This window comes from Rhinoderma darwinii, chromosome 3 (genome assembly GCF_050947455.1).
Source record: "Rhinoderma darwinii isolate aRhiDar2 chromosome 3, aRhiDar2.hap1, whole genome shotgun sequence".
NCBI lineage: Eukaryota > Metazoa > Chordata > Amphibia > Anura > Rhinodermatidae > Rhinoderma > Rhinoderma darwinii.
In genome coordinates this window covers 361,205,741-361,223,191 of record NC_134689.1, presented here as the reverse complement: position 1 = coordinate 361,223,191, position 17,451 = coordinate 361,205,741, and the positions used below count along the sequence as shown (strand labels likewise).

The window sequence follows — 17,451 nt, the reverse complement described above, 5'->3', positions numbered from 1 at the left end:
CACTCAGTCCCTGCCTACTTGCAACGACCCGTCCTAAGCGACGGGGTACAACTGGGCGACGGTCCCTACGCTCAGTAAGTGCAAGACAGACAAAACAGACAGGGGTGCACAGAAGCTAGGGAAACGGGGCAGCTGCCCATGGAACACCGTGAGCAACAAGAGTGGTGAACGAGCCGAGTCAAACCAGGAGAGAGCGAGGTACAAAACGCTGAGCAGGAGAGTGGTCAGAAAGCCAAGGTCAATAACAAGCAGATGATGAGTAGTACAAGCAGCAGCAAGCCAGGAAACAAGCATAGAAGAATCACAGGCAAAGGAGGAACAGGAAAGGCAGGTATAAATAGACAGTGGGCGGGAACTAGCTCCGTCTGGCCAGGCTGTGATAGGCTCTCCCACTCTTAAGCCTGCCATCCTGAGTGGTGGAAGATGGAGTCAGTCTCACAGACATAGGAGCAGGTGCAGACTGATTGCCCACGGGCGTCGACACAGAACCTGTGTCTGGCAAATCCTTTACAGATACTGTCTGCATCTGATTGGACAGTGTCACAGCCATAGTAACACGCCCTCTTGCCATTACATGCCCCATTGACAGTTCAGGGGGTTATTTAAATATCGGGCGCCAAATATAACGGAGGAGGGTAGAAAAAAAAAGTGTCCCAGGGTTTGTGCAGCCCTCCCAATTACATGCTGCACATGTATGGGGAGGTGAAAGGTTCTCTTTAAGCATGCATGGAATGCTGAGAGATTTCAGCTGTGAAGCTTGCAGAATTATGAATTCAGTTCTGGCCTATAATACAGATTGTAACTCAGCACAGCGTAGAGTTTATACACATGTCTATTGTTCCTATACTCCTGTACCTATACTGCAAACTGGATAGCCTGCAGGTACCTGACATGGGGCAGGGCATTCATGGGACATATAAGCCACTGATGTGAGATTGATATGTGATAAAATAGCCGGGTTTTGGGCTCCTCTGGAAATGCAGAAATCGTGCCACTACACGGGCAGCTTGGCCTTTATCGCCGTTCCGTGTCTCAGTGTATTTTATGCATGAAGGATAATGCTGCGGTGAGCGCACAAGAATAACATGGATTTCATTAATATCGAAGTGCGTGAACAGAAATAGCAGAGATCCTAGAGACACAGCAATGTTGGAGCAGAAATAGCAGATGTTGCTGTGACAGGGTAACGTTCGAGGAGATGCTCGGGGTGTGCATGCCCAGGAACAGCAGAAGGTGCTGGGCTGCGGGGTGTGAGAAGGATTCGGAATAATTTGTTTTCTGTTGCTGGCAGATTCCAGATAAAAAAGAATTTGGTTTCCTAGCAACAGCAGCTGATTTCCCATAATGAGTCTGTCCGTCTGCTGAGATCTCTTTATTTCTCCCGCAGAAGCTGCGAGATTTGCTCTAGTGAACCAAATTTTGCTCCTGGGGGGCTGATGAGGTCTGCACCCCTACAATTCTAGAACCCATCTAAGGGTGCTTCAGTGACCCCCCTCGCTACAGCAATGCAAGTGCACAAAATAGAGAGACGGGGCTAAAGAGCAGGAGAGGTGTGCGAGAAAGTGCAAACACTGGCAGGAGGGAGATTGTTTAGGTAGAGGATCAAAGCAAGAGACACACGGTGACGGAAACAGAAGAGGATGGTAGAGATGCGGGCGAAAGCATGAGGGTCACACATGGGACCCCTAGTGGCACCTTTTAAATAAGGTGAAAGAAGGGCCAGTGGAAAGGTAAAGAGTGAGAGGGAAGATAAAGGGGAGGGGAGACTAAAGCGAGAGTAGAGTCATACAGCGAGTGTACAGGCATCTGACAGGTCTCTCCTTCTTTCTCTGCTTCTTCTCGCAATCTTTTCTGGACACCTAAAACCTACATGCTGATGCTCTCCTGTGACACGTAAGTGACTCTCTGCTTGCCCTGCGTCTATCACTCTGTTACGTCCTACCATGTCCTGTGAGTTTGAAAATTATTTCTAGCAATACATCATGTAGACCAGGGACTAGTTATATGTTAAGTGTCTTTCACTAACCTCTGGGGTGTATCTAGGCGAAGGATAGCGGGGCATGTGCCAGGGTGCTGGGTGCCAACAAACCACTCTGCCTTGGCCAGGGTATTTAGATACAGGACGAAGGCAGAAAACTGAATATTTGCCCTAGGAGAAGACAAGACCAGCTACCAGTCTGACTACCTCATATCTCATCTCCACTTCTTTCTTCTCCCATTAATCCTTTCTCTGTCATTGGGGTCTGGCATGGTGTCCATAACTCTGATAAGTAGTGGGGGCTTAAGTCTTTTTATATTTTTTTTTATTATTATTATTTCTTTCTTTTTTGAATCTCAGTGGAACACAACTTTTTCTCAGTTGGGACTATGTGTTAGCCGTTCATTGTTTTAGGGCCTTAATGAAAGGGATAGACCAATGAGGGTTTCCACCTCTCTTCTAGGTCACAGCATTTGTCCATATTAACTTGCACTGTTTTGAAACTTCCCTGTTTTAAAATGACATTTCCAGATTGGAACATATTTCTGAAAAATGGTGAAGTCTTGCAGTGTATTCTGTAGTAGAAAGTCCGATGGGCAGACGTTAAATTGGTCACATGTTGTTGTACATTGGCATTACAGATGAGACCCATCCTGTCTGTATTTTAAATTATCCCGTTGATACTCACCCCTTACTTTTGTGACTACAGGTAGATCTAATTTATTCTAAAGTCTATCATTTGACAATAAAAGAGTTGTCTATTTTGGACACCCCATCTGAGATAGCGGCTCCCCCTCCTGATTACATTAGGATTCGTGTTCTTGACAGGGGAACCACAATAAAATATTGTGCTGCTGCAGGGAAAACCTTTTGGGACACCCATAGATATGAATGGATGACTGTGGTCCTTGACAGACTCTAAGCTTCAGCAAATAGGGTATATAATATGGGGTTGCTTATGTCAGGAGTCCTTTAAAGTGGTTATATAGGGTTTTATAAACCCTGCTAATATAAGAGATCAGGGGGGTGTAGTATTTCCATACATGTCATCCATACATGATTCTCTGTATGGGGAAAATGTCTACATAAGAATTTTATAAGAAAAAAAAAACCATGGAGAAGCAAATAGCTTGAGGACCGCATTTTAGCGTAAGCGTTCCCTAAACTCTGCTATATCATTGACATGTTATACCCTTTTAATTTGTAAAGGACAGACGATCAGTAAAACCACTACTGAGTGTAAATACACATGTAGCCTTGTCTTGTTTCATGTCACACACTGCCAGCATTAACAGTGAATGTAGGTGACACATCCAGGTTTCCGCAATAGCGGGGAGATCTGCATGTGTCACCTGCATGTGGTAGTTTGCGTTGCCACACTACATTTTATAAATATCTGGGCACCTGATTAGCAAACGGTGATTAGAACATCAGAATGAATCCATAAAGAATAATTAAATGGGAAATGTCAGGTTTTTTTCAGGTTGACATGACCGAACACCGCTGTGAACTATGATGCCCCCGATACCCTAGGTCTCCCTGTTTGTTCATACCCTCCGCTATACATTACCAACCTTTTGAAGAAAAGTGCATGGTCCTCAGGCAGATATCTTGTAGAGGGGAATCTTTCACAGGTCCACACCCTCTATAGGTAAGAAAGAGGGGGGCCATTTTAATTGGGATATACCTGCTCTACTCCATGGGCCCCATAGCAGCCATAAGGTGTTTCCTTTATCTATACTGTGAGGTTATGGACATTGTACTTTTATTTTTTTTCTAATTCCAGCAGAGGCTTCTCCTTTATAAAACTGGACTGCTCAGTGGCAAATCCTGATAGTTTTGTAGTACCCCGTGACGACATCCTCACCAGGAAATTATCTGGAGGCCTGTGTTGGGAAGTGAGTGACCATCTCTGAAAGACAGAATTATAAAGTATTTCTGTTCCTGCAGACTTAGCTGTTTTTATTTAATTCATAAGGAGGACATTTTAATATGAGATACTACAATGTATGCTATACATCAGTGTTCCCCAAACAGTGGCGTAGGAGCCACATGTCGCTATCTGGCCTCTGCATGTGTCTCTCCACCTGGCGGCAGCTCGAAGTACTACTGTGCCCTTCCTAAGTGGCAACAGGGATGTCATAACGTTAACATCTTGCCACATTTGGCACCAGTGCCAAAACCATATCTCTTGCAGTTAAAGGGGTATTCCCATTTTATAATGTCATGGCATGGTGCTAGGATATGCCAAAACACTGATCGGTTGCAGAGGCGTAGCTAGGTTCTCCAGCATTCCCCCCCCCACTTCTTTCCCGACATCTCCTTTCCCCTCACCATGTTTGCTTTCTCTACCAATTAACAAGATATAATCACCTTTTTTTTTAATGTAACTCGAGCATAAAACCATTTATACATTTTACAAGCAATATAGTTATATAAGGTAATTAACATAACAATAAATGAAAAGAGAATAAATTAAAGAGATCAGTGTGTCTGACTAAAACAGATTGTAGAACTGAGGCCAATGAAACTATATGGTGACGTAATGAACAGCCTCCTCTTGTAGATGGTGCCGCATGCAGCCCCCACCTTGTAGATGGTGCTGCACGCAGCCCCCCCTTGTAGATGGTGCTGCACACAGCCTCCCACTTGTAGATGGTGCCGCACACAGCCCCTCCCTGTACATAGCACCGTTGGGCTCCCTAGGGGAGCCCCTGATGTCACTGTCCATATATGGACAGGTACGACAGGGGCCCCCTCTAGGAGCGTAATACCCGGCCAGAGCGTCGGCAACGCTCTCTTTGGGGATTCCGCTCCAGGAGGAGCCCCTGACGTCACTGTCCATATATGGACAGGTACGTCAGGGGCTCCATATAGGAGCCGAATACCCGGCCAGATCGTGAGCAACGTTCCGGCAAGGGATTCCTCTCCTGGAGGAGAAGCCCATGACATCACTGTTTATATATGGATAGTGACGTCAGGGGCTTCTCCAGGTGTGGAATCCCCAGCTGGAGCGTTGGCAATGCTCTGGCCGGGGTTTCCGCTCCAGGAGGAGTATTCAATTGTATCTGCACCCGGCACGGCACCCCCCACCCTCTCTCCTAGTTCCGCTCAGGCCACCATGCCCCACCTAGCTACGCCCCTGTCAGTGGGGCGTCTAACAACTTGAATCCATGTTGATGCCATGAACGAATGAGCCAAGTTACCTTCGTGTTTTTGAAACATCGCTCCATTTCAAGGGGTTTTCCCACAATTAACATATCACCTATTTACAGGATAGGTGATAAATGTATGATGGCTGTGACGCCGCCACTGGCTCCCCCACAAACTCTAGAATGGGTGTCCCATCTCCCGTTCCCCTACTTGGCTGTGTCAGTAGGCCCCATATACACTGAATGGAGTGGCAGCAGCTCCATTCAAAATCATCCTCTCTGTGATCGTGAAGTGAGGAGGAAAAGGGATCAGGCCTCCATTCTAGAGGTAAGGGAAACATTGTGAAGAAGTCAGTCATTAGCTGGCACTCTGGCTCCATTATTCTAAGGATCAGTAGAGATCACTGCAGATGGACAACCACTAACCATTGTGTGTTGGAATATTCTAGCGATATGCCATCACTTATGATGGTAGGAAACCCCCTTTAATACTATGGTGAGAGCCATGTAACTTGGTCATATCTTTAATAAACGTTTCTCCTTTGAATACCCACTGTGGCTTTATACCATGTGTGACTTAAGAGCTAGAAAGGGTTGGGGACCTCTGAAATTCATTATACTCTCTTTACGTAGATTTTCCTACAACTCTCACTAGGATTATCACCGAGCTTTCCTAGAGACCGGAATCTGCCTAGTTGCGATATTGCATAAATCAGAAGATATATGCAAGGACAAATTTGCCATTTAGATCACTCAAAGTTGGTTGACAAATTATATGAATACAATTACAGTGCCGACAGGTGTTGTCACCCAACTTTCTCAGTGTTCTAAATGGCAAATTTGTCATTGCGTATATACATCTCCTGATTTATGCAATATTGCACAACTAGGCAGGTTTGCCATTCAGAACACTGAGAAGGTTGAGTGACCATACATATGGGCACTGTCATTGTATTCATAAGTTGTCACACAGCTTTCCCAGAATCCGTTATAACTTAGAAATCGAGTACTTATATTTACAGGAGATTTCTTGATTTATTTTTTTTAGGGTGAAATGCCCTTTTTATGACTTATCGTTATTAGACATTTTACTGTTTTCATTCATTATGTATTTTATTTCTCTGCTTGGAGAAGGCAGAATACCACTTAGTGCAGGCAAATTTGCAGAACAGTTTGTGGCAATGAGCAGATACATTGCCATCTGGAACGCAGTCATTCACTATGATAGGAAAATCACAAACAAGTCACTGGAAAAGGAGCCCATGCTATTACTTAATTACTATAAACCTGGGCATGACGGGAGGGGGCGACAGACTGATCATTGTGACTAACCAGTTTAAAGGGGGTAATCCCAATTTAGATATTTATAGCATATCCACAAGATATGCAAAATGTCTGACAGATGCGGGTCCCACCTCTGGAACCAGCTATTGTTCTGCTCAAACACCTTTTATCTGTGATTCCGGTGACCGTCGATGGCGGCAACTTTACCCGCATCTACAGAACAGGCCAGAGGAGGACAAATCTGTGCTGCTCACCTGTATTTCCACCCAACAACTCGGTGCCAATACCAGCCCCTTATTTAAGGTTTGAGACTCCACCTTCCTTACGTTGCGAGTCTCGAAGGCTTCAGCACTTGGGGAGTAAGTACCTCCCAAAAATGGCGCCTGGGACTATCACTGCCCGTGGGCCCAAAACACTCGAAGTGCACGTTTCTTAGTAGGATAAGCAGCCCTGAGCTCTTCAGGGTCTCGCCCAACTTCAACTACGGGGCGTACCCCTTTCCTAACCTCATGATCATACACCATTTGGGGTCCCAGGCCAGCTAACTTTCCAGGGATACCATACAACAAGAACTCGCTACCACTACCCCTGGGAAAGTCATCGCCACTAGTAACGTGGAAAACCAGACATTATTAAATACATTGTTTCCTACTGTTTTACCCCTCTTGCATGCCCACAGTCCACCCACATCTCTGACAACCACCTGGGATCTAGAATTGTTTTTTGTAACTGTAAATACACAAATCTGTTTACAGCAGAAACTCTATACAACAAAAACCCTGCGTGGAGGAGGCGGCATTTAAAACCCATTTAAAAATATGCCGTGCAGTTGTAATGCCGTTTATTTACATTCGTTTTCGGAGGAGATTTTTTTATTTTGAGTCATTTTGTACATGCACTTTTCTTGACATTTTTTAATTCCTCTAGAAAAACGCCAGTAAAAAAAATCCATATCTAGAGCATGCTGTGTGCTGGAAAAAAAAAATCGTACAATCTATTCTTGCATACATAAACCATGCTTGGCATGAACATGAGATTTGCCGGAGTATCCTAAAATATACACAAACAATTGTTACAAAATTTACAATTTTGCATAATTTATTACAAGTAATAAATAACTTCATATAAAATCCCCTTGAGTATCTTTATAGCATAAAGGTTAAGTGGCACCACACTACGTGGCCCCTGCAGGAGTAGAATGGGTCAGGTGAGTATTGATGATGTCAGACACTTAGGCCTGCGTTTTTTGCGCGTTGCAGTTCCGTGTGTCATTAGTGTTTGCTGCGTGGCTGCATGATTTTCGTGCATATGCCATCCTTATGACACGCGGTTTTGATGTTTAGAAAAAGAAATGAAGGAGGTGGTTTTATTTTTCCCTTAATTTCTTGATCTACTGTTGCGGGAATCACGCGCGACACACGGAAGTGTTTCCGTGTGCTGCGCGTAATTGTCACGCACCCATTGACTTCAATGGGTGCGTGATGCACGAAAAACGCCCAAGTATAGGACGTCATGAGTTTTACGCAGAGGACACACGCTGCGTGAAAATCACGGAATGTCTGAACTGCCCCATTGACTAACATAGGTCCGTGTGACGCGCGTGATTTTCACGCGCGTATCACGGACGTTAAACATGTTTGTGTGAATCCGGCCTAACAGGGGGACTGGGGCTAAGGCCTAGTTTACACTGAGTTTTTTGCAGGCTGAAAAATCCGCCTCAAAATTTCTTCAGGAATTTTGACCTGCCTGCACTCTTTGCCGCGTTTTTCACTGCGTCTTCCGGCTGCAGACATTGAGTGCCGCGGGCAAAAAACGCTGCGAAAACCGCTTTTTCTGCCCCCCATTGATGTCAATGGGAGGTCAGATATGGAAACAACTGAAGGGCATGACGCTTCTTCTGCCCGTAAGCGGTTTTTTTTCCGCTCACGTGAAAAAAAACTCCTTTGCCTCCCATTGAAATCAATGGGAGGCATTTTTTGGCGTGGTTTCCAAGTCAAAAACGGCACCAAAAAACAGTGTGAACAGGGCCTCAAAGTCTAATCTACTCCATTTTGGTAAAGGTATACCGACCAAACATGTACCAAAAGGACACTTTTTCAGCATTTGTTTGGCTAATGATGCTCCACCGGCATACTGGGGAATTTCCCAGTAAATACGCTGAATGTACGTACAAAATGTGGTGTGAACCTAGCCTAAGCTTTAATTTATTCAACTTTTCCTGCTCCTGTATAAACAAGTTTTGTCTTTTCTTTTAGGAATCTTCTGTAGAGCAGCCTCAGGTCACATAATGATTCAGTCCGGATGTCGCTCTTAACCATTTGGTAAGTCTGCCCATTTAATCATTTTAAGAGGTTAGAATAGTAAGTTATATATAATATTCTGTGATTGGTCCATAGAACCGAAATCTAAAGTATTACACAGTGGAACATACTCACTACTTCAATCCGCTGCTGATCCACCGCCAATGGTCCTGTGGTCCTCTGCTGGTCTCTGTTTACAACGCTGCAGTGATAATGTGTTGCACCCACATGTGACTGATGCAGCCAATCACTGGATATAGCGTTAATGTTAGTATGTATGTACAGCACGTGACTGCTGTCACCAGTGATTGGCTACAGTGGTTCGTGGCGGTACGGCATGCTGCAGCTATGTAAACCGAGGATAGCAGGGGACCACAGGACCGGCGGTTCTAGAGTAGCAGGGGATTTAATATCTGCATATTTTTTTTATTTTAGCCCATAAGCAGCTTCCAGGAAAAAACTGGCCAACCCCATTTAATATCCATATAGATTTATAGATTTCCAATTTATCTATATATCTATCTAGATTAGATTAATCTATCTAGTAGGAAGCCAAGTAGTCTATAAAAAAAAATTAAATCTGAATTATAAATGGCTTGTGAACTATTAATTGATACAGGGTTGGGAGCAGCAGAAAATCCTTTGGTACGCCTAGGAACTGGCACAATAATTGGCCACCATTTTAGAGGCAATTACTTGCCACTAGGGTCTATTGCTCATGGGTTGATTCACAAATTATCTGACCTTACTAATATATACAATACAGTTAAAAGAGAATGTGCACGTTATGCATAGATCGAGGGTGGGCTCAAGGAAGCCGAGTCTAATACTGACCCCACATGAATCTGTAATGTATATGACTGTATGAGGCTTGGCTGATTGCTCCTGCTGCAGGCAGCTGCCTCAGAGTATGTTCACACACAGAGTCAAAAACATCTCAAAATACGGAGCTGTTTTCAAGAGAAAACAGCTCCTGATTTTCAGACGTTTTTTAAGCCACTCGCGATTTTCGCGGCGTTTTTCACGGCCGTTTTTGGAGCTTTTTTCAATAGTCTATGGAAAACTGCTCCAAAAACATCCCAAGAAGTGTCCTGCATTTTTACCCGTAAAAAAACAAAGCGAAGAACGCTCCGTCGGAACAGAACGCCGTTTTCCCATTGAAAACAATGGGCAGATGTTTGGAGGCGTTCTGCTTCCAATTTTTCGGGCGTTTATGGCCCGAAAAACGGCCGAAAATAGGCCGTGTGAACATACCCTTACAGTCAGAGACTGGTCTTGTCTTGATGATCTCCTGGAACACATATAGAAGATTCTTTCTATATTTCTAATAGCTTCGATGTAATATCAGACAGAGTATGATAAAAGTAGAAGAGAGTATTAGAGGAGGAATCGCTGGGTTTTCTTGTTTTTGTGTATTTTCTATGTTTAGCGTTCCTTTAATTGTTTTTGTTTTTCTGTAAGCCTGATGATTGTGTATATTCATTAATAGGTTTGTTTGTGCTTCACAGGTGTGTCCTTAGGAACACCACAGCATAAGAAAATGGAGGATTACCTACATCTTTTTACCATAAACTTAACTGGATATCTGGGCCCAAACTGGGAAGGGGAAGCCTCCTGTGTAGACTCTGTTGGCAATGTCACCTTCCTGGTTGTAGCTTACAGTGCGCTCATAGCAGTGGGGCTCATTGGAAACTCTTGCCTTGTCTTTGTCATTGCTCGCCAACGGGAGATGCGGAATGTTACCAACATTTTTATTGCCAATCTATCCTGCTCTGATATACTTATGGCTCTAGTATGTATACCTGTCACAGTAATCTATACTCTGATGAACCGATGGATCCTGGGCGAGGCACTCTGCAAAGTGACACCATTTGTGCAGTGTATCTCTGTCACTGTCTCTGTACTGTCACTTGTCCTCATTGCTTTGGAACGGCATCAGCTCATAATTCATCCAACTGGTTGGAAACCCTTGCCATGGCACGCTTACCTTGCTGTGGCAGTAACATGGGTAGTGTCATGCTTCATCTCCTTACCATTCCTTTCCTTTAGTATCCTAACCAATCGACCATTCCAGAACCTCTCATTGCCTTTTGACCCTTACATTGACCACTTTGTTTGTATTGATGATTGGCCATCTGAACAACACCGCCTGGCTTATACCACCTGCCTCCTGCTCTTCCAGTACTGCTTACCCTTGCTCCTTATTCTTTTATGTTACCTTCGTATCTTTCTACGCCTACGAAGAAGAAGGGATGTAGTGGAAAGAGCAGGAGGAGGAGACTCAGGAGGACGGAGGGGAGGTCATCGCAGGGTTAACATCATGTTACTTTCTATTGTGGTAGCCTTTGGTCTTTGTTGGCTGCCTCTCACTGTTTTTAATGCCCTCTTTGATTGGGACCATAAGCGTATTTCTGCTTGTTATCATGATCTCATATTTTCTCTCTGCCACCTGTCCGCTATGGCGTCTACGTGTGTCAACCCTGTCATGTATGGTTTCCTGAACAGCAACTTCCAAAAAGAAGTAAAGACCTTGTTACTCCGTTGCCGGTGTGCAGGGAGTCAGGACAAATATGAGAGTTTCCCACTCTCCACGGTCAGCACTGAGGTGTCCAAAGCTTCCCTGCAAAGCGTCACCAATGGAAGCAATGCGTAAAGTTAGCGGCCAGGATTCAGGTCTATAAAACTGGGTGGAATTTTAACCCAAGTGGTAAATTGGTACAAAGTTATTAAGCGGACTGTAAGCCAAAATGCTGCTTCTATATCTCACTCCGTGTCAATGTCACCAGCCATTACGTTCTGCTACTTGCGGTAAATTTGCAGGCATGTGTGCTGTTTAAGTGGCCTCAAAGACTCAAAAAATATTTATATATTTTACTTCACTCCTTATCTTTCGGCTCAGCAATGAAAAGCATGCACACTTATAGTTGTTATATTCTTCTTACTGTCCTTTTGGAAACATTCCTGAGAAATTATAGAGATGGGAATGAATTTACGTGATGTATGTTTGTTTTTTTTGCTGCCACTCGACTTTGCATATTTAGGTGGTGATCTCAATTAAGCTGGCTCCTCAAGTAGAACTCATTTGGGATCTTCGGTTGGAAGGACGTGGTGGTTTAGGCAGAAGTTCATCTGTTTGTGTTGCTAAAAGACAACTCACTTCGGACAACACCAACTTAATAATTCTGAAGATGCCTCTATATTTCTGGTAATAAATGAGGGTGATCAGTTGACCTGACAAGAGAATATATCATGCCTTACGATCTGACATAAGTATGTTTCAAGGGGTAATCCAGTCTAAATGATCTTCTGAATGTCATGGATACATGTGAGAAGATCACTTTGGTGAAGTCTATGATCTTCAGAAAGAAATTACATTTATAGAGAATTGTGATGGCTCATTTAGATCAGAGGTAGTTTAAAGGCTGTTAAGAAAATGCATATTTAACTATCTAGTGCATTCCTAAGTAAAAGATGGGGGTCCCTAGTGTGAGACCTCCATCTACTAGCTGGAGAAGAGAGTGGATATAAAAAGCATCTTTCCCACTGGAGGAGCCGGCACGTCCATACATTATATGGACAGCCTGTTGCTTTCAATGGCTACTTTGTAATGCTCTATTTCTCCTGTGGTGGCGCTGTAGGGAAATTAAACACTTTCTTTTTAAAGAAAAGGGATTGTTGAAAGGAAACATCCCCTATACGTTATCTATAGATGTGATCTGTCATCATAGACCTTATCTATGTTACAGCTATGTGATTTACGAGGAGCATGTCTGATGTCAGGTGGCCAGCACCTTGCCAGACCCGTGTTAATATTTGCATTAAATCATTGTTTCAATTAGAATCATTTTTAGTAGCAAGAACTATAAAAAAAAAATATAGCGGTAGAGATACAGGTAAGTATGTAACCACCAAATGTCTTGGATCTTCATTTGCAAATTTCCTCTTGAATGGGACAAATGTGTAAAATTTCTTCACAACTTGAACTAAAACTAGAAAGTCCTCCGGTTGTGAGCTGCATAAATGAAGACATTGCTCCTCACGAAGGTAGAAACGTTTGGTTGCTTGAGTATGACTGCAAAAATGTCTCAACTGGAAGAATACTGATATAAACCCACCAAAGACTTGACTTTGCCCTTGTCGTCTGGGCGCCTTGCTAAGGCAGAACGGTTTAGATCCGTAGATCTCCGATCATCAGATGACCACTAATGACTATTAATTAATATTAACCAAGCGATGTTTATCTATGTTTCTATGTTCACAGACCTGTTTTCTATCTAGAACTTTTCTATATGTCTACGTGTTAGGTGTACAGTTGGCTCTAGACATCTGCCGTGTGACCAGATGAGACTTTACTAAGTGATACTGTGTGCGACTGTGAATGAGAGCGGTTTTCACCAGGTGTGATGTCACCTTGCTGTGAAGTTTTGTTTGTATATCACAGACTAGGTGTGTGCACAGGGCCGGCCTTAAAGGATCACTCCGGTCAAAAATGAAGATTAGCCAGCACGATGTGTTCTCTTACATTGTGTAGTAATTGTGCTTCCGTTTTTTTGCTACTCCTACATATTTTCCACATTGCAGCACTATATGGCAGCTATCTCCATGACTCTACGACAATGGAGTCTGCTGCATGTTCATTACCTCTACGGGTGGCCCTTTGTGTGCGTATGGGGAGGCGGTCATTTATTTACCGATTCCTCTCGTCCACATGTTTTCCCTGCAAATATTTTTTTGGGTCTATCTGGGTTCCCTGTATTCTGCTAGCCATGAATGAAAAGTTGTTGTTTTTTGCCCAATCACGCTATTATTCCCATAGTTATTTTTTTATCAGGAATAGTTGTTTTGAAAGGTTATATACCCAATGATATTTTTCTATGATGGAAAAGGTTCAATATGTAACATTGTTATCTTGCATTAATAGTATGTGCCAATTATTATTAACTGATATAAAGGTGGTATAAATTTTGACACTTGTCTAATAAATGTTTTATCGAATACGTTTCCAGAAACATAAAGCCTAATTCTTCTTTAAAACCAATTTACTGTAATCTAATGACCATTAAATGCCTTGCCCCCTTCTGCTGTACATTTACCCCTCAGATCCCCCTTCTGTGTGTCCTAATTCCTTCTTCTCCCCACTTGTACCAGTCACCATGCTGTCTATACATATAATGGGCACAATCCGAGGACACCAGTAGTGGCATTTGGAATATTTCCTAAAGACTCCTGAGTGGCTCATAACAGCTCTGCTCCATTGTCATAGCCGGGTCAGGCTTCAACTGCGGCCTCGTATAGGAAGCTGGGGATTTCTAGAACCAGCCCATTCAAGAAAATTAAAGTTTGGATTCAAATACAGCTTCATTCTCCTGGCCAAAAGCTTTTTTTTTTTTTTTTTTCATTTTGCCAGGTGTAAGGCTATGATTAATTACTGTCTGTAGGTTCACACTTCTATAGTAGGGCACTGGATTTACAGATAGTCCCTGATGAATGCCTATTACTGGAATTTAAAGGGGTTCTCCAGGAGTGTTACATTGATGGTCTCTCCTTAGGATAGGTCATCAATATCAGATCGGTGGGGGTCCGAATCCCGGCATGCCCATCGATCAACTGATTGGGGCTGCGGCATATACTGGCACAGCGCCATACACAGCCGTAGAGGCTGTGTCCGGGATTGAAGTTCCGGTCCTATTTAAGTGAATAGGACTTAGCTACTGACGTGTACACGCTGTGCCTGGTAAACACTAAAAAGGTCACAATGACTAGCGCCGCAGCCCCTTTAGTCAGCTGATCGGCCGGGGTGCTAGAATTCGGACCCCCACCAATCTGATATTGATCAATATGAACCACTTTGAGGGTCTGCGTTTATTGTGTAGGGGTCAGCTGGTACCACCATTGCATTACATGAGTACACATGTATGGTTTTATATTTCTTTATAAGTGGGCTCTCCGTGTCTGCTGCCTCCGCTACAATGATCTAATATATGCAGCTTTCATACAAGGATAACTACTTTACCCTTTTCCCAGAATACATTTGTCATTTACACAATGGTATCGTTGTGGTTGCTTAAGAACATCAAAAATTCCTGTTATATTTGTAGGTGTCACGATGTTGAAGCGTGCATAGTTGTCAACAGCTTCTGATTTTTTTTTTTAACAGTGGGCTTCCCATGGCTTTAATATGAGCTGAAAATATTCTGCATGTTTCCTTTTCATTCTTATTAGTATGAACCACGATGACTTGAAGGCTCCTGCTCCCATTCTGGGTAAATGCTAGTAAGACAATCTGCCGACATCTTACAAGAGTGATTTTGGGTATCTTCACACGTGGCAGATTTGTTGCAGAAGTATCTTCGTCCCATTCATCTGAAACAACCCCATTCAGATATATGCAATGGATTTTTTAGTTGCAAAAATTCCTGCAACTAATCTGCTGCGTATAAAGACACCCTTAAATAGGGTTGTCTTACGAAGAAAATTCCTTTTTAAAATGAACCTGAGACACCGATTGCCACGGGTCCAGCTTCCCTCACCCCAGCGGTCACCTGTTGTCATAGGTAGAAGCTGTGTCTAATATTATGCAGCATTACATAGCGGCCATTCAAAAGAACGGCCATCCATATAATGTGTGGACGTGCCGCGTCTGCCAGAACAGATGCCGCACTTACAGAACGCCTCTCTGTTATAACACATAGAGGGAGGTCCGGTGCTGGTTACCCCCTTCTATGACATCCATATGCGTCAATAGGACATATGGCCAAGGACTGTCATCCCGAGACAACCCCTTTAAGAGATCGGCCATACAGCATAAAATGAGGCTAAGAGGTCCGGCTGTAGTGTCCGATTGTGCCAAAGCTTTAGGATGGCTAATAATCACTTGGATGTTATAATTTCCGTTTTTACATTTACAATCTGTTGCTATAATTAATTTTATGTAAATAAAGATTATTCATGTTACATAATGAAAAGTTATACAATTTCTAATGTGTTTCCACTCCTTATTGTTTTCATGATCTCTGGTTGCTGTCAGTGAATGGGAACATTCTTGTTTATATCCATTACAGACCTAATACTTCCCACAGCTGAGGATTTACTACAACTGTATCTGATCTCATCTGTGAGGTCTACAATGCAAAGCTTGAACTCCGCAGCAAAATATGCACGTAACACATTTGCAGCAAAGTCCCATGGCAATTTTGTGGTGTTCATTTGCTGAAAGTTGTCAAATGTAGAGACCGATCTGGTGATGCCAGAACCTATTGTGCTACAGGGGGCCCCATGGCGATCAACTTGTTTTATGCTTATCAAGCCGAGGTAGAGTGCAGTGTATTATGCCTGTCAGGGTTATACTGACAGGCAGCCCAATAGGCCCTGCCTTAGAAAGAAAGGGCCTAATAGAATCAGGTACTTGACCAAACACATCGTCACCACACAATCCCGTCACAGAGTACACCCTGCTCCTATCCTCTGTAAAACCATTTAGGTACCGCGGTCACTATTGACCACGGCATATAGGGGGGGGGGGAAGACCGGGATAGGAATCGTCTCTGATCCCTTGCCGTTGCAGAAGTGTGTCAGCTGATGGCGTACATTTACGGCGCCTTGCAGGAAGTACAGCCAGCACTGTAAATTTATGATGAGGTGCAGGAAGGGGTTAAAAGCAACTGCTTATGTGTTTCAAGCTGAGCCCTCAGTCATCGCATTCTCTGTAAAAAGAACTTCAGGTATTTAAACCAAACTTGGCCAATCAGGCACTTGTCACTATGATCAAATAAGGCTCAATCAAAAGAGTTAGGCCCCATGCACACGACTGTAAAAAAAATCTTTCCCATTCAGTTCTTTTGGCCGCGGACACCTCTCTGTATCGCTACGGATGGGTGTCCGTGCCGTAGAAATGTTCAGAAAATTATGGCACATGTCTGTTCTTTTGCATTTTACGGGCTATGCTCCCATACTTTGTATGGGAGTACGGCCCGAAAATGGGGGCAGCCGTGATACAGGCACGGCCGTGTGCATGAGGCCTTACCTAACATGTGAACACATGAAAAAAATAAATATATATATGCATATTTCAAACTAAATAAAAGAAGCTTTTGTATTTTGATGAGAGTGCTGGACGGAATTGTTTGTGCTTGTTCATGGGGAACTATCTCTCTGCCTGGAACGAAGGAAGTGGTAACTCCGTTCTCTGGATTGGTAGGGGTCCTAGTGACTCAATAATTACATTAAACATTTAAAGGTTTTCCCCACTACATGATTAGATATACCATAGAGTAGCTTCACATGGTCACTGCCACGGGAGACTAGGGAGGTCAGTAGTAAAAAAAATATATATATATATATATATATATATATATATATCTTTTACATTTTATCAGGGACTTTTATATTTTCCAGCTTGCGATTCTTGCTGTGGATTCGCAGCTTTTCCGCAGCAACAACTGTAAGGGCATGCCCCCACTTGGCAGATTTCCTCCGCAACTGTCCGCATCAATGCCGCACAGAATCTGCGTTGCAGATTCTGCGGCGGATCTGCCCAAAATGTGCAGTAAATTGATGCGGACTAGCTGCTGCGGACTGCGGGAAAAGTGCTTCCCTTCTCTGTATCAGTGCCGGATAGAGAGAAGGGCCAGCACTTTCCCTAGTGAAAGTAAACAAATTTCATACTTACCGGCCGTTGTCTTGGTGACGCGTCCCTCTTTCGGCATCCAGCCCGACCTCCCTGGATGACGCGGCAGTC

At 43.5% G+C, this 17,451-nt stretch overlaps 1 protein-coding gene across 4 annotated transcripts; it reads left to right on the top strand.

Annotated features, from left to right (window-relative positions):
• The first annotated feature begins 1,337 nt into the window (after nucleotides 1-1,337).
• On the top strand, nucleotides 1,338-15,584 carry LOC142749951 (neuropeptide Y receptor type 1-like). 4 transcript variants are annotated; one of them, XM_075858583.1, is made up of 4 exons: nucleotides 1,338-1,730; nucleotides 3,768-3,876; nucleotides 8,670-8,735; nucleotides 10,223-15,584. In XM_075858583.1, exon 4 carries the CDS (start codon nucleotides 10,255-10,257, stop codon nucleotides 11,365-11,367), a length of 1,113 nt encoding a protein of 370 aa, XP_075714698.1. In that variant the 5' UTR covers nucleotides 1,338-1,730; nucleotides 3,768-3,876; nucleotides 8,670-8,735; nucleotides 10,223-10,254; the 3' UTR covers nucleotides 11,368-15,584. The 4 variants fall into 4 exon arrangements, with proteins under 4 accessions (XP_075714698.1, XP_075714697.1, XP_075714696.1 ...); XM_075858582.1 differs by having other exon boundaries at nucleotides 1,338-1,893; XM_075858581.1 differs by having other exon boundaries at nucleotides 1,338-1,893; nucleotides 3,765-3,876.
• The last annotated feature ends 1,867 nt before the right edge of the window (nucleotides 15,585-17,451 follow it).

Coding starts and splice junctions, on each gene's coding strand:
- LOC142749951 (XM_075858583.1), top strand. CDS start 10,255: ATGGAGGATTACCTACATCTTTTTACCATAAACTTAACTGGATATCTG.